This window comes from Acinonyx jubatus, chromosome C2, assembly GCF_027475565.1.
Source record: "Acinonyx jubatus isolate Ajub_Pintada_27869175 chromosome C2, VMU_Ajub_asm_v1.0, whole genome shotgun sequence".
NCBI classification, from domain to species: domain Eukaryota; kingdom Metazoa; phylum Chordata; class Mammalia; order Carnivora; family Felidae; genus Acinonyx; species Acinonyx jubatus.
Genome location: NC_069384.1, coordinates 103102991 through 103125606, shown reverse-complemented (window position 1 = coordinate 103125606; position 22616 = coordinate 103102991). Strand labels below are relative to the sequence as shown.

The following is a 22616-nucleotide window of genomic DNA, read 5'->3' as shown; positions in this document are numbered from 1 at the left end:
CAGTGCCCAGAAGAGTTCTATAACAAAATGGAAATGGTTTGTGCAGGAACACACCAGCAGGGGAATGCACGGAGTTACACAGCATATTCCTGAGCAGGTGGACTCTTTTCCCCAGGAATGACTCTGGAACCATGTGAAGAGCTGCAGGATTCGATCATCACTTGAACGGTGCCCTGTGAACAGCTCTCAACTGACTAACAAATAGCTGCTCGGCTGATAGACGGCAGTTTCATCATGAACACACAACATGCTGTTTGGAAGGCCACCACTCTGACTAAAAAAGGTAAAACAAATGGGGTTGGTGAGCTGCACTGCATGCTGTTTACCCTTATGGTCCGTCAAAAGGGCAATGGAAGGTTAGCCTATAAAGGGGGGTGCCCTTACTGGGCATGGCCCCATGCAAAATCACTATGGGAATCTGAAGGGTGCATTAAAGTGGGCCACGTCAGTGCCCATCAGAAGAACCCCCTTCCAGCATCAGAAGATGATTAGAATCAATGAGCAGATACCCTGGTGTGCTCACTTGAGGTAGCCACTTGGGTTAATGAAGGGAGTGGACTGAAACAATGCAGGGATGGGCCAAATCTAGACATATTCCTTTTGTACCCTCTGAGGCACAAAATGACAACAAGAACTGTTTTGTCTGCCAACAAGAGAGATTTAGAGGCTGCAGATGGCTATGGGGAAGATTCCTGGGGAGTGGGGGACAGCCCTGATACATAGCTGACGAGTCACACTGATCAGACTGATGCCTGTAACCCTGGAGGGCTACAAGTGGGTCCTGACAGAAATAGACACTGACTCTGGGTTGTGCTTTGCTGACCCAGTGGTAGATGCAAATGCTCAGAGTACTATAAAAGAAGTGGAGCGGAAGATATTGCACAGATTTGGACCACTGAATCACATTTCTTCAGACTAAGGAACACACTTTACAGTCCATCATATCCAACAATAGGCAGAGAGATATAGTAGTCTGCCTTTATCCGCAGGGGTATGTTCTGAGACCCTCAATGCATACCTGAAAGTGTGATAAGTACCAAACCCTAAATATACTATGTTCTTTCCTATACCTACATCCCTATGATAAAGTTTAATTTATAAATGAAGCACAGTAAGGGATTAACAATAACTACTAAGGAAATAGAATTATAAGAATACACTATAATAAAAGTTATGTGAATGTGGTCTCTCTCTCTCTCAAACATCTTATTGTGCTGTACTCACCCTTCTTCTTGTGATAATGTGAGATGATAAAATGCCTCCATGATGAGATAAAGTGAGGTGAATGACATAGGCATTGTGACATTAGTGTTAGGCTACTATTGACCTGACAGTAGGTCAGAAGGAGGAATACCTGCTTCTGGACCATAGTTGACCATGGTTAGCTAAAACTGGAAATCAACACCGCAGATAAGGGAGGACGACGGTATCTTCCTCAGAGTAATACTTTGGTAAAGTATTAGAACAGGCAATTGAAACACTGGTTGTCCAAATGGGGAAAGGGGAGATAGGGGGAGGATGCTGGTATGACAACTATACTTTTTTTTTCCTTTCCCATTATCACACTTAACTTTCTTTTTCCTACCTCATACAGTGGTCCCTGGGCCAAGGCTGCAACTGTATTGCTGGAAGCAGGAATGATTCCTAAGGAACAAATTGTTTAAAAATATTTATATCAGAATTCCCAAGGGCCTGATGGGTGAGCTGTCCTTTCACTCTATCTGGCAACATTGGGGCTAATGAATCCAGTTATATTGCCTATTGGTAGAAATAGCCCACTAGTCCTGTATCTGTATAACCCTACCCTATATGAATGGGAGCAGACTGCAGGGGAGGCCTTTGCTAGACTTGTATTGTCTAGCTGAACCTAAGGTCCCTTCCAAAGGTGAAAAGGTTTGGGTATAAATGGAGAGGAGGAATAGTGGCTAAGAATAAAGGTATGAATAAATGTGTTGTGCAGTGTGAATAAAATGTGTTTCTAATATTAATGCTTGGAAAGAAGCTCAGAGCAAGAGATATTGTCTCTTAACTCAATTATAACAAATGCCTGAAAGTGTGAAGCTGAGACCACTCCTGCTTTTGGAACTTGACAAGACCACATGGAATGAAGCCTGTAAACCTAAGTGCCCTCACTCTGAGAGACATTATGATCATTGTATATGATGATAATTGGACTAATTATTAGAGACTGCATGGGATTCTAGTAATGTGCCAGAATCTTTTGGCTCTTATTTTTCAGTTTATGTCTATCATAATGTGATATGCTATAACCCACTTGGATTGTTGGAAAGATAATACTGATACAGATAACCATACTGGGAACTTGATCAATAGCTCCCTATCCTTACCCCACATTGATTCCTCTAAATGTTGCTACATTTTTTATGCTCAGTTAGGTATGTACCTTTGCTATAGAAGATCCTATGGTCAAAGAGCAGGGGATGGTCTGAATATATCTGGTCTGAGGGGTGTGTAGGGGGTGGGTGGTACAGAGCTTTCATAATCTTTGGAATTTCCTGAGTGATAGGAGCACCTTTGTTATGCTAATTAGGTGACTGTGTGTGTGTGTGTGTGTGTGTGTGTGTGTGTGTCTTTGTGTGTCTGTGTTATGGAAGCTAGATAGCTTCAGGATGAGGACCGGTCAGCAGAAAAACCACATAGTTAGAGTGCTAAAACTTTCAACCACCTGACCTCCAGGGAGAGGAAGATTTCAATCACATGGGCAGTGATTTAATTAATTGCACGTATGTAATAAAACCCTGATAAGAAATCCAGAACAGCAAGTCCTACAAGAGATTCCCGATTGGTGAACACATCAATGTTCTGGGAGGATGATGGTCCTAGATTCTCTTCTCTCTACAAAGAGAAGGCATAATGAAAAACTCTATGCCCCAACCCCATCCCCCACCCCTCCCAGACCTCACTTTTCTCCTAGACTTTATGCATCTCTTCTGCTTGGCTGCTCCTGAGTTATATCTTTTATAATAAAACTATAATTAAAAGTAAAGCATTTCAGTGAGTCATTCGAAGTACCAAGCCCAAAGGGGGCATGGTAGAAACCCCCAAATTTGCTGCCAACTCAGAAGTGTGGGTATCCTGGGGTCCCCGCATGTGGCTGACAATTGAAATAAGAACAGTCTGATTGGGAATGCTGTCCTCTAACTTGTGGGACCTGACACTAACTCTGGGTAGTATCAGAATTGAATTGTAGAACACCTTGTTAGTATCCGAATTGTTAGAATGCAGACATTTTTCATAATATTTTTTAACTATTAAAACTGTAGTAAAATAAATATGATATAAAATTTACCCTTTTAATCATTTTTTCTTTTTAAACTGTTTATTGAAATATAACATTATATAGAAAACATTAATAAATAAGTACAACTTATAAGTAAACTGCTCAATCATATTTCACAAACTAAACTCACTCTTGTACCCAGCATCTGAAGAACAGAATATTTCAACATTCCAGAAAAGAAAAGAAATATGTTGAAAAGACAAGAACATTTTCATAAAATAAATATACATTAATTAAAATGAAAATGAGAGAGGTAATCATTTTCCAGTGAATATGCGTATACCCACTCTATAATATGCCTCTCCAAAATTTACATTATGGAGGACTTTCTAAGGAGTATTTGGGTTCATGTTCAAAAGCTTCTGTGGCAATATTTTAGGACATACTGAAAGTAGTCAAACAGGTTTATCATTTAAGGAGATTGTCACAAATTCAGACTCCAGGACCCTAGTGAGTGAACATTCTCAAGTCAGGAGAGTAATGAGAAAAATATTTCTTGTCCATTCTAGATATATTTCTAAAATTATGGTGCAGATATATATATAACTTACCATTTTAACCATTTTTAACTGTACCATTCGGTGGCATTAAGTATATTCACAACACTGTGCGATAATCGCCACTGTCCATTTCCAGAACTCATTCATCCCAAACAGGAATTCTGTACTCATTAAACAAGAATGCCCCATATCCACCTCCCTCCAATGCCTGGCAACCACTATTCTCCTTTCTGTCTCAACGAACTTCCCTATTTTAGGTACCTCATATAAGTGGGATCATTCAGTAGTCTGGGCTATTTCAGTTAGCATTATTTTCAAGGTTCATCCATGTTGTAGCATGCATCAAAATTCCTTTCCCTTTAAGGGCTGAATAATATTCCACTGTATGTATATACCATATTTTGTTTATCCATTCATCTGTTGATAGACATCTTTTTTTTTGTCCTTTTTGCTACTGTTAATAATCCTATGAATACTGATGTACAAATGTATGTACTGTTATACATTTTCATAAATCCATCCTCATGTATTTTTGTTGCATAAGTAAACTTTTGGAACATCTTATGATTTAGTGGTCAAATAAAAATTAATGCTATCATACATTTTAAAGGGTCCAATGTTTTATTATGAGCATTAATATTTGTTCATGCTGATGATTCAGGGATAAAATAATGGACAAAAACTGGAATGTAAGCAATACTACATAGGTGTATCATAAGTATATGAGAATATTTTGCTAATTATTGGAATAAACTATATAAAAGATGAAACTGCATCAATTATTTTGTGCTTAGTCTTTCTGAATGTATTTTTAGTGGTAAATACACAGCAAGTACTTATACTTAAAGATTCTGCCTTTTTCTTTAGCAATAAAAATACAATTATCCTTGGTTAATCAGAATGTTTCAAAAGGTAAAATTTCTTAATGGTAAGCAAGGAATTTAGTGCTTTAGACCTATATGCTTGCTGGACTGGCTGCTTGATGATTGCTCTCGTTCTTTGGTAATTTCCATCTCAATTTTGGCTTTGATTTTCTCCCAATCTATTTGGAGCTGCAAAAGAAGAAAAGAAGAAAAATACTGATATAGTATAACACAGTTTTGCTTAATCCAAGGTAACCAAGAGTAAACAAAAAATAGAATGATGGCTTCTAAATCACTAGAGAAAAAAGAGAGCATGAAAGACAAGTTAAGGGGCGCCTGGATGGCTCAGGTGGTTAAGCATCCGACTTCGGCGCAGGTCATGGTTTCCAAGTTCGTGGGTTCGAGCCTCGCATCGGGCTCTGTGCTGACAGCTCAGAGCCTGGAGCCTGCTTCAGATTCTCTGTCTCCCTCCCTCTCTCTCCCCTTCTCCCACTCACTCTCTGTCTCTGTCTTTCAAAAATAAACAAATGTTAAAAAAAAAAGAAATAATGCTTAAATAAAAAATACCTTTAAGAATAAGACCAAACAAAACAATTACCACAATTAAAAGGAAAGATTCTCATCATGATTCAAAACACCAAAATCTAGTTGTAGCTGTTGATAAAACTACATCTAAATAGTCTCATGGAGCCTTCAGATTCTGCATAGGTGCCTCAGGGACAGGGGGAGAAGGTGGACTGTTCTCCTCCAAACAAGAGGAAAAAAGGACAGGGCCCTAGCCATGAGGCCATGTTTCAAATGGGTTAGCATTTTACCTTTTTTTTTTTTCACTGAGGTTTCCATTAGAGCCTAGGTATGAGTAAGAATAGGGGAGCGTTTGCTTCTCCTGAGCATACTCTGAAAAAGGAACTCCTTTACAACAACTATTAAAGTAATACAGACATGGTGATGGTTTAGACAACAACAAAAAGATATTAAAGAAAGTGCAGTGCATAATCAAGGCTGGGGGACATGTAAAAACAATCACTGAAAAGTACCATTTTTATGTTTCCATTTTTTTTAATCTCTATGCCCAACATGGGGCTCAGACTCAAAACTGGGAGATCAAGTCACATGCCCCACTGACATGGGGCCACTTTTCCAGCCATGCCTTCTACCCTGCCTTTCCCCTAAGCTGATTATACTTGCTGTTAGCTATGGACTCTGCCCTGACATCTGTGAACAATTTCTTTAGGAAAAAGCATTCTATTGTTTAGAAAAATTTGGAGATGACTACTTTAGGAATGTGTGTTGTCCCAGGCAAGGTACAGAAAAATTGGGTCCTAGATTAACCTAATTCCGATTTACAATGAAATAAGCCCCAACCCCTGAGACTGAGCCAAAAGTGAATAGGTTTTCATCTTCATATAGGGGAGTTGAGTGAAATAAGTAGCATTAAACCAGACTTAGGTACTACTTGCTGCCTGAGCAGATTTATTTTAAGTAACTGGGAGATAAGTTTAACCTTATCAGGGCTTTGTGCCTCTTTTATGCTGGAAGTTGATAAAGTATTGGTTCTTTTTTATTTCAATATCTTTCATCTAAATTTCTGCATGGTAATTTGTGGATATTTTGGCCACTTTAAAAAAGAGATAATTCCATATACTAGTCTATAATATATAAAATGGATGAATTAAAAGAATCCCTCTCACTCATAGAAGATGAATGTCTGTGGTAAGATGCAAGTGACCGCTCACTGAAAGGCAGAGCAAATGTTAAGACTATTTGAAAGACCCATTTTTCAATCAGGCCAGAACTTGATATTTTTAAATGGCAAAACACTCTATGTCTAACAAAACATTTGCAAAGAGAAAGACAAAACTTGATAAATGCCTTGGCCTTCTTCCAGCCTTAAATTGACTTACATATGTTTCTCAGATCAATCACAATAAAACCATATATTGACCGTACACTGAGCAACTGTTGCTCTGTTGTACCAGAAGTCCATCAAGTAAATTGATGCCATCTATTCTATCACTTGTTAGAGTACAAATGAGGGAGCCAGTTGATAGTTATCCTATTGAAAATGAATGCTTCACTTTCACTTTGGCATTTATCCAGTTTTAGAACAGTGTTCTACTGCTAATTTAGTTCTTGGACTAGAATACTTTTACTAGTGGGTTTTAGATAAGGATGTACTCATCATGACAGCTTTCAAGTGACTGATCTCTACACCAAGACACATCTTTTTCTATTATAGGGTGTGTTAGTACTATTTGGCACTACTTATTCTAGTCCCTGGTAAATTCTTCTTATTCACATAGAAGTAATTTCAAAATCATACCAAATGGCTTTCCAGAGAATACAGTGGTCATCAGACATGAATTTGCTTAATCTCCTTCTTCACACAAATTTACCTACAGTTGTATTCATCTTTCCCTTCTGTCTCAGGCCGACCTCTTCACATACATCCCTGATCCCATCTTCTTCCACTCCCCTGGGACATCTGCCTTCAGTTATATTATTCACATTTTCAATTTCCTTGCTACACTGGCTGCTGCTCATCATCCTTCCCCCTCAATTCTGTCTCCCTGCAAACTACCACCCTCGTTCTTCTTCTCATTCCTGACTCTCATTTTGTCCTCAGAACACGATAATGTGACTGTGCTCCTACCACACTTCATGAACTTTTCACTAAAGCCACCATCAAGTGTTTTCATTCCTCATCCTACATATGATTCGATTACTCATTCAATAAGTATTTAGTGCTTACTATACGCCAAGGATTGTTCTAGGTGCAAGGCTTCAGCAGTGAATTAATTGATAAAAATCAGTCTTCATAGAAAGATAAGCAAAGACAAATAATAGTGGAAGATATAAAAATATATAAAATGTGAGAAGTGGTAAGAGTTTTGGAAACAGGGAAAGGAAATACTGAGTGCCAGGGGTGGAGTTGGGGGAAGGGGGTGTTGCATTCTTTTTTTAATTTTTTTAATGTTCATTTATTTTTGAAAGAGACGGAGACAGAGCGTGAGCAGGGGAGGGGCAGAGAGAGAGAGGGAGACACAGAATTGGAAGCAGGCTCCAGGCTCTGAGCTGTCAGCACACAGCCCGATGCGGGGCTCAAACTCATGAACCATGAGATCATGACCTGAGCTGAAGTCAGATGCTCAACCAACTGAGCCCCCCAGGCACCCCTTTAAAAGCCTGACGTGGGGCTTGAACTCACAAACCGCGAGATCATGACCTGAGCTGAAGTTGGAGGCTTAACTGACTGAGCCACTCAGGTGCCCCTAAAAATATATAAAATGTGAGAAGTGGTAAGAGTTTTGGAAACAGGGAAAGGAAATACTGAGTGCCAGGAGTGGAGTTGGGGGAAGGGGGTGTTGTATTTTAAACAGAGTGGTAGGAAAAGATGTCCCTGAGAATTTGATGTGAAGACCTAAAGGAGATTAGTGAGTCCATGGGAATATCTGAGGAAGAGCACACTGACAAAAGGAAGGAAAAGGTCCTGATGTAGAAGCATTCCCTAGATCTTGCTGACCAAAGTTCTTTGAAAAATCTCTGACTATATAATACCATTCTCTTCTGGTTTGTGCTCTCCTTTCTCAATGTTCTCAGTCTTTTTTTCCTCCTGTTTCTTTTCCCTAGACAACCTCTTTTTTTTAAGTAATTTATACTTTGTTTTACTTAATTTTTTAAAAATTTATTTGAGAGAGAGAGCATGTGTGCATGTGAGTGGGGGAGAAGGGTAGAGGGTGAGGGACAGAGGGAGAGAGAGAGAATTTCAAGCAGGCTCCACTCTCAGCATGGAGGGGACGAGCCATAATCAAGAGTTGGACGCTCAACCAACTGAGCCACCCAGGTACCCCTCCCTAGGTAACCTCTTAGCTGTTAGTATTTGTATTCACCAGGATTCCAACCACAACTTTTTTATACTTTCCTAGGAGATGACATCAACTTTCATACTTTCAACTATGCCTACATGGTCATGACCATAAATTTATTTATCATGCCCTGATTCCTCTTTGTCAGTATCCTTCAATGTTCACAATTATATTTCCAATTGCCTACTAGATATCTCCATCTGGATATCCCACAGGGACTTCAAACAAAAAAAATGTATATTTTCATGTATTCAAACTCAAAAGGTCTAAAACTTGTATATTCTCACTGTTCCTTATCTAGATTAATGGCATCCCTCTCCATCTACCAGTCAACCACACCAGAAATGTTGAAGTTGTTCTCAAATGTCTTGCCTAACCAACCTAACTACCACCCCAACCATCTCCTGGTGAAACTATTATAGTAATCTCCTAACTGATCTCCTAGTCACCACCCTTACCTCTGATCCATCTTCTACACCAAAAGGTATCTTTCAAATCATTCTCTTGATTGCAAACCTCCAAGCCTTCCCATTGCCTGCATTATGAAGTCTATTCTCTTAACATGGTATTAAGACCCTCCAATGTCTGGTCCCAACCAATATTCCAACTACTCAGTACCCAGGATCCAGAGCAGTTACTAGGGACTCCTTCCCATTCTTTCAAGACCTCACACATTTGGTCTTATTATCATATATATCCTTTAACACTGATAAAACCCTACTCAAGATAATTTTGTGGAAAACTCTTTAGTTTCCATTTATTTTGAGGAATCAGGATTTTAAAAGGGAAAAGCAATCATGTTACCTCCTTTTAATGACTTCACATATGTCTTAGCATAGAGTCCAAAATCCTTAATTTGCCCTATGAAACCCTCAAGTTAATCTCCCTTTTGTTCTTTACTGTTTCCCATTTAAGAGCTTTCTCTCTGCCTGGAACATGCCCACCCCCACTTCCTCCCCCACCCCAAATCCAGTCAGCTTCTACTATTTATTCTTTAGAGTTCAGCTCAAATATTGTTTGCCTTGCTTAGAAAGTCTTTGCTAATCCCCACCACTCTAGATCAGGTTCCCTACACATCAAGTTTTTTTTTTATGTTTATTTATTATTTTTGAGAGAGAGAACGTGAGCGGGGAGTGAGCAGAGAGAGGGGGGAACAAAGGATCTGAAGCAGACTTCACACTGACAACAGACAGCTTGATGTGGGGCTTGAACTTCTGAACTGCGATATCATGACCCAAGCTGAAGTCAGATGCTTGACCAACTGAGGCAACCCCACCCATCAAGTTTTATAGCATCTTCAAGCCAATGATCACAATTGAAATTAACAACTGTATAATTAACTATAGCTTCCACTGAATACAAGCTTCATAAAGCTGGGGTCAGTGTCTGCCATATTTACTTTTCTATTTGAAATAGAAGGGGAGTACATTGTCTGCAGAAAGTACTCAATAAATATTGAATGAGTAAGTAACTACCTACCAGATGAACTATCACCTACCAATATATATGTAGATACATAATAGATATAGATGTAGATACCTATATATGTAGATACATATATAGATATATATATAGATATATATGTAGAGACATATAGATACATAGATATATATGTAGATACATATATAGATACATATATAGATATAGATATAGATATAGATATAGATAGATACATATATAGATATATAATCATAAGATTACAAGGCCTTAAAACCTGCAAAAGAGCTCAGGTAGTAGCTATGCCTAACGTGGTTTGTCTGAACTAGAGTGCTGGCTCTTCTGCATCTTCTTCAAAATTCTATACTTTCTGAAAGTCTGTTCCCAAGTTGTTGGTTTGTTTATATTTCCACTGTTTTCTCTCTCCTAGAATAATGTTTTAAACATTTCTTGGTTCTTCTACTTTTCTTCTTGTACACAATATATTTGGTAGATTGTATATCCTCAAGTGAATTTTATTGGCCGACTTACAAATTATTTTACAAATATTTACTGTTGTAGACCAGGTACAATGACTCTAGTTGGGATCTTAGAAGACAGTCCACCTTGTATAAATCCCAGGTTTCCATATTTTAAACTAGAAATGCCCAAATAACATTTCAGGGCTCACGAATACAAACATATATGAAACTTTTGACTTCGTATAAGCTTCCACATTATGTACTATGAACCCACCAGAATTCACTAGATATCTAGAATAAATTTCTTAGTTTTTAAAAATGCTCTCTTAACACTTAGCAAATAAAATGTTTATATAATCAAAATTTTGGCTAAGGTAGATAAATAGTGGGAAATTTTTGAGTAAAAAATAATTTTCATCTTAAAATACTGCTTTATAATTTCTAGTTAGCTTCCAAATTACATTTACGAGGAAAAAAAAGGATACTAGAATGTAGGACCATAGGGAGTCAAAGTAACCTATATAGTTTCAGGATTAAAAAAATCTCTGAAAATTTCTGCCACTCTTGTTATTGAAGTATTACATTTTGGTTAACAGTTGAATACATAGATAATAAGAAAGAAGATAAAAATGTTAAATTTTTACTATCTAAAATACAATTTTAATTATAATGATGTAATAATTATAATATAAATTACAATAATTATAAATTTGTGGGGAAGAGTTATATTTTCTATGTCCTCCAAAGCACCTAATGTGAAAATACTGAAAAATATATTGATGGCAAGGATGATGAAGAGGAAGCAGAGTAGTATGTATCTGCTTAAAATTATGCCATAAAGTAAATTTAACATGGGTGCTCAGTTTTAACATATCATCATATTTTCAAAACCATGACAAAAAGATCAGGTGATTGGTGATTCTCTAGGCTGCTTAGCACTGTAGGGGTGATGGCTGCTGTCCTATTCTGTGGATTAGAGTGTAGTCCTCAGAGGTCCCAGGGACCCTGAGTTTGTCCCAGTAGTAGAGCAAGCTCTCATAGCCCAAACTCCTAGAGGATTCATTTTTAATAGTGAAGCTTCAAATGAAACAAATAGTCTGTGGAGCATCTGTAAAATACACCTCTTCCTACCAAGAAACAGACAGCTTGTGTCTGTCCTGGATCTAGATGCTGAAGTTGCATTGCAGAACTCCAAGAATGGTTTCAAAGGCTTTACTACCTTGAGAGCTGTTCTGAAGTCCAAAACTGCACATCATGACACTCAGTATTCTAAATATGGTGTGAGGCAATAGAAAATACATATAGGTCGCTGCTCCCAGTTTCTGGCAAAGAACTCCTAGAACTCTTGTAGTTTCCTAAGTGATAACAGCACTAGGAACATCTTTTGTTCTAATATTTGGTCTTTGACCTCAGTTCCTGACACGGGGCTTTCTGAGTGATAGAAGCATCTTTTGTTTTAAAGAGACAACTCTGGGAGAGTCCTTGGATGGCTTCCAGATGAGGGCTGATCACCAGAAAGACCAAGTCATGATTAGAAGCTAGGAATTTTCAGTCCTGCCCCCATTCCCTTGGGAAGGAAGAAAGGTTGAAAATGGAGTTAATGGCTGATCATGCCTATGTGATGAAGCCTCGATAAAATAGCAAAGTACAGGGTTCAGAGAACTCCTGGGCTGGTGAACATATCCACACTGGGAGGGTAACACACCCCAACTCTGAAGAGACAGGAGCTCCTGAGGGTAGGACCTTCCCTGACCTTGCCCTAAGTATCTTTTCATCTGGCTATTCATCTGTACCCTTTATCATATCCCTTAATAAACTGGTAAACATAAGTAAATGTTTCCTTAGTTCTGTGAGCCACTCTAGCAAACTAACCAAACCAGAAAGGGGGAATGGGAGCCTCTGACTTATAGCAAGTCAGTCAGAAGTACAGGTAACAACCCGGACTTGTGACTTGCATCTGAAACCTAAGGCAGGGGTTACTGGGACTGCAGATCTATAGCTGGTCAGTCAGAAGCACAGGTGATAATCTGAGCTTGTAACTGGCATCCGATGAGGAGTGAGGGCAATCTTGTGGGAATGAGCCCTTTACCCGTGGAATCTGATACTATCTCCAGTTAGGCAGTAAAGTTAAATTGTTAACTTTACTGAGTTAAATTGTAGGACACACAGCTGGTGTTGGAGACTGCTTGTTGGCATGAGGGGAAACCTCCACATGTTAGGTGACCAGAAGTGAAGTGTTCGGTGTGAATAGTAAAGAAGACTTACAGGTGAAAGACTCATAGCAGGGAAGAACTGTTTTTCCCTACATAAGAGGAGAAAGACTGAGTTTATCAAGTCATATGATAAATGTATAATGTTGGCTTTAGTAGAAATTGTAGGTACCTTCTTTCCTCTTCCTAAGGTTCCTCTAATTTACTCTGCCCTTTAGGACAGGTCAGAACATTCCATTTTATTCCATCTCCAAGGAGCAGCACTCCCACATAGTCTACAAGCTCCACAAAAACAGAAGCCATATCTGACTCAGCATCCAGTATAATACCTGGCCCAGAGTGAGCACTCATAAACATTTTTTTAATAAAATGAATAAAAGGCTGAGAAAATCAACTGGTTCACAGAGGTGGGAGGAAGGTTGCCCCTGTCTTGGGACTGTAAGTCTCTTGGGTCTGCATGGCTAGAGGTGAACTCTCTTTCTGTAGCCTGAGCCTAGATGGATCTAAGCAGGTAGCTACAATAGTCCTGCTCTAGGCACTTGGGCAAAATGCACATGGGCTGATACATACTGGAATGACTTTCTTCTAATTATAGTGATGAAACCTGAGATTCTGGTAGGGATTTGAGAGGCAATGGTTTAGCCTTCTTTGGTTCTAGACAGTGAAGTCTACCTGGGCTAGGCTCCACTCTAGGCGCAAACTAGCTCCCTAGAATTTTGCAAAGTGACAAAGTATCCATTTTCTGGCCAATGCCCTCTGTGCTTATATATTTCCCCTGGAGCAGAAGGGTCAGCTGGTGGAAGACAAAATTTAGGAGTTAGAAACCTTTATCCCAGCCATTTATATTGCTTATCTAAAAATATCAATTAGCACCCAACCTTAATACAAATTAAATACGAAAACAGATTTGAGTTCATCAAAACATGGCTTTAAGATTCCAGAAAAAAATCAGTAGTATAATTATATAGTCAAAATAAGACTATAATATCATAAGGCAAAAAGTGATTTTGAGATTATGGTATGCATTATTCCAATTTTGTCTTATTAAGATGAATATTATATATACTTACAAAGCATATACATTATCGTAAAATACTGTATAATACTTACACCTTCTGCATACTGCAAATACCGTTTATTAGTTTCCTGTTTACCAAATGTCTCCAAAAACTTCTGCCGGTAAGCAAGAACTGTATCAACGTGTGTTTTATATTTTACAGCCAATTCAAGTGCCCTATAATGAGAGACAAAACAGATAATCAGCATTGCTTGGATTAGAGTTTTGGGGTAACAGAGTGAGACAAATGGTCTATGTTGTTCCCTTTCCACTCATCCTTCAATATGGAACACCATTCCCTACCTCATCCATCTTGCAAATTCCAACTTATGCTTCAAGGTCCAGATCAAACATCATCTCTTCTCCCTGACCAGCCCTCCTTGTAGAAATAAAAGACCATTATCTTATCTGTGCTCCATGACATTTTATGCATACTATTATGACAGCACTGCTTACAGATATTATAATTATTTACGAATCTGTTTCTTCCATAACCTGTACATTAACTGAAGGGAGATCTAGGTTTCATTTCTCTTTGGTGAGTATACCATAGTCTATGTATGGTAAATGTTCATTGAAAAATTAATTGAAATCATAATAAAATTCAAGTGAATGAACTCCCCCCCCCCCCCAGTGTAAGTGGTTTCACTATCTTGACAATTTTTTTAAGTCTATAATTTATTCTGCTCCAGAATTTATTTATCTACAGTCTAGAATGTATTCTGGTCAATATTCAAATAAATACTGATATCCTTTATGTTATAACATAGCAAATTTAAAATATTATAAAACTAAAATTTGTGGATAATAAAAATCTGACAAAATCTTTTGCCATTTGATTCTTAGAATAAGTTAATACCCATTTAAATTTTATAATCCAATTAATATCTTTCAATGTAACTTATTTTCAAGGTAATATTTTATTTAAATAGCAGGCAAGAACTAAATTAATTGCTAAAATCAGTGGTACAATACCAAAGACATAAAATCTATGTATTGATAATTTCGAGGGAAATGAAAAGATTAATCTTCAGTTCTTGGCCTATTTGTGTATGTAGGTTTTGGACAGTATCTCAGCCCATGATCCTGTGCATAACTCGTATGAGTTGAGTCAGGAAAAATCCAGTATAGTATAGCTCTCCTACACTGTTCACTATAATCTTGTTTTAAAGTATGGGAAATGGCCATCATAATAGCTAAAGTATATCCTTTTTCAAGGATATGACTTCTGAATAGACCAGTCATGATTTATGTATCAGAGCCAAATACTGTAAATCCGTTGTTTAGACAATACTGACTACTGACTAGATTTTTGCAACATGTGACCCTTCAGTAGGAAAATGTTTCATTTTTAGCATGCTTTGGTTTGACCTAAATAGTCACTTTAAAAAGTATTTTAGGGGTGCCTGGGTGGCTCAGTTGGTTAAACACCCAATTTCCGCTCAGGTCAGGGCTCTGTGCTGACAGCTCAGAGCCTGAAGCCCACTTTGAATTCAGTGTCTCCCTTTCTCTCTGCTCCTCCCCTGCTCATGCTCTGTCGCTCTCTCCTTCAAAAATAAACACTAAAAAAAATTGTTTTAAGTATCTTAGATATGCTGTGTATATTAATTGACAGTTGATAGAAAACCGAGAGAAATATTAAGACAATATAAAAAGTTATGAATTTAAGTCAGGTGTAATACAAATGATAATGCCAAAATTCAGCACAATGATTTCTTATAAAAGTATATGTACATATTGCTAAATCCATGGATCAGTATTTGCTACCCATTACAATCTCCTCACAAAGTTCCCTCATTCCTCTGTGACTTTAAGTCTTTCAGAGAAAAAGAGGGACACAGAGAAGAATGTAGAAGTACTGCAATTTAGAGAAACAAGTGAAATGCAAGAAGGCAAAAACCAATTTATGGAGTATCAAAAGAGGAGAAATAGAAGTAAAGATGCTTTAATCCTTCTTTTTTTAATTTTTAAAATGTTTTTATTTATTTTCGAGAGAGAGAGACAGAGTGCGAGTAGGGGAGGCGCAGAGAGAGAGGGAGACACAGAATCTGAAGCAGGCTCCAGGCTCCGAGGTGTCAGCACAGAGCCCGACCCGGGGCTCGAACTCACCAGCCATAAAATCATGACCTGAGCCGAAGTCAGATGCTCAATGATCTGAGCCATCCAGGCGCCCCATGATGTTTTAATCCTTCTAATCCTCTCCCGTATCACCCTCCATATATCCCTAAGGCTCTGACTCCTGTGTGGATGTGTGAGTGGAGACTCTGGTGAACCAGTCCTCTGGCACCTGAAAAATGCCATTTCCCATTCCTTTTTTATGACTGAACATGACTGGGGAAGGAATTTTTGATTGTACAAAACTAGAAGTATTCCAAGTGGGGAATACGTAACCATTTTTCGGTTGGGACTTTTCAAAAAGAAAATTATCTCCAAAGAGATCATTGTCATGGAACATTAGTACATTTAATTATGTATGAAGGATAAAATATAATGTCTAATACCACATTTAGATACTAGATGCTAAGTATTATCTATATTATAGTCATTATCATTATATAAAATATGTATTAATTATCTGATTGAGGAGCAATAGCTAAAGGTAAACATTCAAATTATATGTGCTATTTTAAATGTTCTCTAAAAGCATACACTGGGTAAGAAATGTTTCTTTATCACACAGAGAAGGAAATTCACTCCAAATTATATAAGGGTTATGGGAACAGCATGTCTTTAGCTTTAAAATGGTTATTTGGCAACCAAACAAATGTGACATTAGATTATGGGGCTGGAATAAATCCATGTATCCTCTCTGATTTTAAATAGAAGGAAGTTATATAAAAAGATTTTGTAACTTCAAAATATGATCTTTTACATAACTTTAATGAAGCAAAATCACTTTATATAACTGGTAGAAACAGAGAAATTGTTTTTTATTAATACATAAAGTTTCTAGTGTCTATCTCTCTTAACTTCCATTTTTGAGAACAGATTACTACCAAATGTCCAAAGTGAACATCAAGTAGATGACCTGCTTACCTACAACTTTTCAAGGGCTGCAACTTATTAGGTTGCAGGTAATTTTCAAATTCAAATATGAATAACAGAAGCACAAATCAGCAAGACTGCTTCTCAAATGGAATAAACATATTAACAAAATGAAATGTGCTCCCTTCTAAAAGATTTAAACAAATATAGAAATTCAGGGATCTTAAAAGAAGTCTAATATATTTGTCATCCGATACTTAAATTCTATCCTTCCAGTATTTTAATTAATTAATGGATCTGGGCAATGATTATTAATGGCTGCTAACATCACAAAAAGAAAGACAACCAGTCATTGTGAAAATATATTCAACACTACCTCTGTGATACGAGGTGTTCCCAAAAGGGGAAAAAAAATATTAAACCTAAATCTAGTCAAGCTTCTAGATTCAACACCAATTTATGGTTAATTCAAGCGGCAAAGGAACGTGTCAAATGACACCACAGAGATACAATCAGCAAAATCCAGATTATAGGAAACTCTAAAGGCCCAGTTTCTGTAGTGGGAAAATTATAAGAAAACATAAGAAATAGGAAAACCTATAGATTAAAAGAAAAGAACATATCTAGGAGTCATAATGTATGGAAATTTTTTTGGATCTTGAATCAAACAAACAAACCATAAAACAAAACAAAACATTTATGAGATGATCAGAGAAATAAGAACACCGAAAGGAATTACTGTTAATTCTTTCAAGTGTGACTGTGATATTGTGGTTAGATTTTTAAAAACCTTGAGATACATACTGAAATCCTTATAAATAAAATGATATGATGACTGGGATCTGCTTATTAACAAATGGTAGGGTAGAGGTAGATAGATAAAAGTGATGAAAGACATGTCAAACCTGAAAAAGTCAGCATGCCAATTTTATAACATAGTAACTTCAGGTGTGTATAAGCACTGCAGCCTCTTCCCTGAGAGATGAATACCTGAGAGAATGAGGAGATATACCTGATATGCCACAGCAAAGAGCAGTGTGCCACTCACTCTCAGAAAGCAATGTGTCAAAGCCTCATGTAGAGGAGAAGGCTACTACTGAGCACTCCTCATTTCAAATCTGATGGCCTTTCTTCCTTAGCAACACAAATTTCTCATGGATCTTCTCTCTGCCTGTCTTACTGCTTTATTCAAATCTTTCAACAGATTTCTTTTCTTTCACCCAACCCATAAACGTAGTTGATATCTTCTCACTCCACACATTTCCTGAGCAATTGTGTCCATTCTTTTTTCTTCAACTGCCCTCCACTTGGCTAATGGCTGCTAAATCTACATCTCCAGTTCAAATCTTGCTCATGAGCTCCGGGTTCATTAATCAACTATTATCACATATCTCTTCACAAAATTTCAAATCCAACATGCCTAACACTGAACTCACTATATTGCCTTCCAAACCTGCCAATATTACTACCATCATCTATTGGTAGTAATTCAATCTTAGTTATTGAATAACTCATTCAATCTGAGTTATTGAAATCAGAAAATTGGAAGACATCCTAGATTCTCTTTTCTTCTTCACACCTCAACTTCTAATCAGTCACAAGTTTAGCAAAGGCATAAATCTTCAATGGCAAACTACTCACAAATATAAATGTGAATAAATTCTTCTGTGACGTTAGGAAACTATTAAGTACAGTGGAAAACGTAATTTACCAAGTGGTAGATAGAAGAAACCATTAAGATCAATTGGGTTTTAGAATTGGTGAAGAACATTTTTATTACCTTTCCCAGTTATAGAGATTAATATTGATCTGGATCGCTTGATAAACAAGGCCAGCCTGAAGAAGTACCATTTCAGCCTCCTGTATGTTCCCACTAAACATTAGTATGTGAGCCATTTTTGATTCTTTAGATGGAAGATCTTTTATAGAATTGATGTACTGAACCTTATCAATCTAAAAAAAGAAAAAATATATGAAGTAGAGTAACAGAAAGGGAAGAAAAACTGCAAACATATAGGTAAGTAAACATTATTTACTTCACCAATTGCTGCATAGGCTATTTCTGCGGTAGTCATATCTCTATTAGCAACTGCCATAGCTGCTAGGCAAGCCCACATGGTTTGCTCCTAAAGTGAAATAGGAGAACAATTATTTCAACTAGAAGCAGAACTGCCTTAAAATAAACAGTGACTTAAAATATATAAAAGTTAACATTTTAATGAAAAAATTAAAAATTGTTGAGCATGGCACTGAAAAAACTAATTTAATAAATTAATCATGTGGAAATTTCACGTGGGTACTTTGTTGAAATATATTAATAACACAGAGAACTTCTTTTGAATACAAATTATTACAAAATTTCATTTCTAATTATCAAAGATTTATTTTTGAACTTATGATACACTTTTAAGATAATTCAAGGTTATAAACCCTCCAGTATTTCTGATGAGGTCAAAGAATGTAACTTACAAGGAGCCAGAGAAATAGTGAGGTTCTCAGACAATGCTATTACAGCAGATTTCTATCAACGACTCATTGTACGGGAAAGCATCTAAAGGTCATTTTAAAAGTATTATTTTAAGCAATGCTAACCCATGTAAAATTAAAAAGTTCTGGGGTCAGGGGCACCTGAGTGGCTCAGTTGGTTGAGCATCCAACTTCAGCTCAGGTCATGATTTTGCAGTTTGTGAGTTCAGGTCCCGCCTTGGGGTCTGTGCTGACAGCTCGGAGCCTGGAACCTGCTTCGGATTCTGTGTGTCATTCTCTCTCTGACCCTCCCCCTTGTGCTCTGTCTCTCTCTGTCTCTCAAAAATAAATAAAAATGTAAAAAAAAAAAGAAATTAAAAAAAAAGTTCTGTGGTCAAATATGTTTGGAAAATACTGGATTCAACCAAGTGGATTCAACCAAGTGGGAAATGCTGGTCTAAAGTAGAGGTTCTAGGGGCACCTGGGTGGCTCAGTCGGTTGGGTTGAGCATACGACTTCGGCTCAGGTCATGATCTCGCAGTTCGTTAGTTCAAGCCCCATGTCGGCCTCTGTGCTGACAGCTCAGAGCCTGGAGCCTGCTTCAGATTCTGTGTCTCCCTCTCTCTGCCCCTTCCCCACTCATGCTTTGTCTATCTCTCAAAAATGAACAAACTTTAAAAAAAAATTAAAGTAGAGGTTCTTAACCTTAGGTGTACAAATCATCTGAGGAATTTTAAAAATATGCCCAGGGTTCATTCCAGATCTAATAAATTAGAAGCTCTCTTGGGATAAAACTTGGGAATCTGACTTTTTTTAAAAAAAGTTCCAGAGAAGATTTCTATATGTGCCAGTATAGAGAAACTACTCATTTAAATTATAGCTTCTTTAAGAGTAAATCACACAGCAATATCTACCCCCCTGTGTTGCTCATGTCTTCACTTATTAAAAAAAAAAAAAAAAAAGACATGATCTCATTTGCAATTTTCCAGCCCTTAGCTGTTACCATTTCTTTTTTTTAATGGTTATTTATTTATTTTGAGAAAGACAGAGAGAGAGATTGCGAGTGAGTGGGGAGGAGCAGAGAGAGAGGGAGAGAGAAAGAATCCCAGGCAGGTTCCCCACTGTCAGTGCAGATCCCAATGTGGGGCTCAAACTCATGAACCATGAAATCATGACCTGAGCTAAAGTCTGATGCTTAACCTACTGAGCCACCCAGGTGCCCAGCTGTTACCATTTCTTATCCTGCACAAAGATATGTGTAAATACACAATATATACACAAACATGGATCTAAAATAACATAAAGTACCTTAACAAAACGACAAAGTCTCACACCATCTTCCCATTTTGAACTGCTTACATATTCATGGAGAATACCAGGATATGGTGATATGCTGATGTGAATCAGTGAGCCATCAGCTCTTCTTATAGTTACCTGATTTCCAACAAAACTCACAATATGGGGATTTTTACTAAATTCACTGTTGGGAAAAAGCAAAGTATAATTTATATTCTGAGCAAAATCTTTCATATACTAATTAGGTGAGTTTACACTTGACACAGATATAAAGTCTCCAAATCTCTAAAATTCACTCCCAAAAAAGTTAACTTCAGGGAGAATGTATATATTTAAATAAACATTTGAATCTAACTTGCTCCAGTTGGAGCAAAATATAAAAGTTTAATGCGGCAAAAATTATTTGGGAGCTATGCCTAAAAGCATTTGAAATAAATTTTTTTCCCTAAGTCTTAAGGTAAATTATACAAATGATTAAAAAACAGCTTCAGTTTTTGAAAGTATAAATGAATAGAAAATTAGGCTGATTCTAAGATTATTTTCTGATAATAAAAAGAGGTGAACTTGAAGTAAAGTGACTAACTTCATTAGTTTAAATACTTTTAAAATGATGCTTCTCTGGTTTTGCTAAAGTTGTGAATTGAATATTAAATGAACTCAAAATAGATTTGAAAGTTAAGCTAAGTTTTGGAGTTGAGAAGTTTTGTATTCTTATTTTGTCAAGAGTGAGAGATCTTGCTATTTCCTAGAGAATTTAGGAATATACATGTATTTTCTGAAGCATATAAAATTAAAAAAAAAGACTCTTCAGTAACCTTATATACTTTTCTATCTTTAATACTAACTTAGAAATTCAATTCTAGAGACACATAAATTCCTGAAAGTATGACAATAATTAATAATTTATGATAATCTGAAAAAGAAGAAAGATTGACACGTTACGTACCACTGAAAAATCTTTAAAATGTCCATATTAAAATCACTAAACCACACTGAAAAAAAAAAAACACCTGAGTTTTTTTACATTAGGCTTGAAACATTAGGCTTGAAAATTATATTTATGTAGGGAAAATTATATCCATAGAAGGAACAAATAAATATAATAGTAATATACAACACTTTCAACTTGACCCCCAAACTTAAATCTCATCAAGCTAGCTTTAGCTGAACAATTTGGCAGAGTGAAAGGTACCTTTCAGGATTGACATTAAAGGCAAAAACATGACACTTTAGAGTTATTTATCACTATAAACAATTCCAACAGTAAATGCAGTTACCTTGCATCCCTTTCATATAATGTTTTAGGCAAAATGTCTCTGTCGACATAAACTGTATTGGGGTAGTACCACACTGTAAATCGAGTATCCTGAAGTCCACAAAGGATATTGCATGTATCACTCCATGCCAAAGTATGCACCATTGTTCCTTATTTTAAAAAGAATGTTAATGTATGATTAGTTCCACTATAATAAGTATTAAAATATTTTAAAAATCAACTGACACACAGGACCCCATCTAATTTCTGGTAGGTATGACTCTATTTTCTGATTGTATAATGGTGAAAACATTTGCAAAAATTCACTTAAAAATTTATGGGAATATTTGAATATTTTACCTAGAACCATCATGTTTTTAATTTGCAAGTCTTTCTTTCAATGCATTATTCAGAGATTAATTCAAGCAATCAAAAATTTAAATGTATTATAATTATTTTACCAAGTTTGATAATTTGTTCTTCCTTCCCAAATCGTTTCACTGAGGTGATATAGAGATCTCTATTTTTATCAATGAAGGCAATTTTTCTGTCATTGGTAAGTCCTTTCTGATCCAGAGCAATTTCCAAAATTTCATTCTAAAATTTAGAAAAAATGAAAATATTGGATTAGTTTTAGTGCTTGATATCAGATCATTTAAATTATTTAATTATAAAAATGTGTTTATTTAAAGATCAGTTAAATATCACTCCCTTACTTAGAATGATAAACTGTCCCTGATAAATAATTTTAAACTACTGATTTAATTCATAAGCTAAAGCACAGTTACTTTTTTTTTAATTTACAGGGGAAAGATGCCCCTTAAAACACTATAATATAATGTATATATTTTTGAAACTCTGGAAGCTGAGAAATACTTTTGTCCTCCTGTCCCACCTTTACTAGACAAAGTGAAAGGGT

At 36.6% G+C, this 22616-nt stretch overlaps 2 protein-coding genes across 17 annotated transcripts in view; one reads left to right on the top strand and one right to left on the bottom strand.

The window, feature by feature from the left end:
- Nucleotides 1–22616, top strand: part of CC2H3orf80 (chromosome C2 C3orf80 homolog) — a 68251-nt gene that overhangs the window by 28199 nt on the left and 17436 nt on the right. For 5 of the 12 annotated variants that reach the window (XR_008297847.1, XR_008297852.1, XR_008297848.1 and 2 more), the window contains exons 2-3: nucleotides 116–283; nucleotides 12857–12977. The gene's annotated coding sequence lies outside the window, so the exon portion shown is untranslated. The other 7 variants (XR_008297851.1, XR_008297856.1, XR_008297857.1 and 4 more) reach the window with 7 other exon arrangements.
- The window catches only part of IFT80 (intraflagellar transport 80), a 134424-nt gene continuing 115129 nt past the window's right edge, over nucleotides 3322–22616 (bottom strand). For 4 of the 5 annotated variants that reach the window (XM_053221254.1, XM_053221257.1, XM_015066000.3 and 1 more), the window contains 7 exons: nucleotides 22159–22294; nucleotides 21720–21867; nucleotides 20455–20626; nucleotides 18717–18806; nucleotides 18461–18633; nucleotides 13749–13872; nucleotides 3322–4853 (listed from right to left, as the gene is read on the bottom strand). In XM_053221254.1, coding sequence (XP_053077229.1) covers nucleotides 4743–4853; nucleotides 13749–13872; nucleotides 18461–18633; nucleotides 18717–18806; nucleotides 20455–20626; nucleotides 21720–21867; nucleotides 22159–22294 — 954 coding nt within the window. In that variant the 3' untranslated portion in view covers nucleotides 3322–4742. The remainder of the gene's footprint in view (nucleotides 4854–13748; nucleotides 13873–18460; nucleotides 18634–18716; nucleotides 18807–20454; nucleotides 20627–21719; nucleotides 21868–22158; nucleotides 22295–22616) is intronic. The other variant, XM_053221255.1, reaches the window with a different exon arrangement.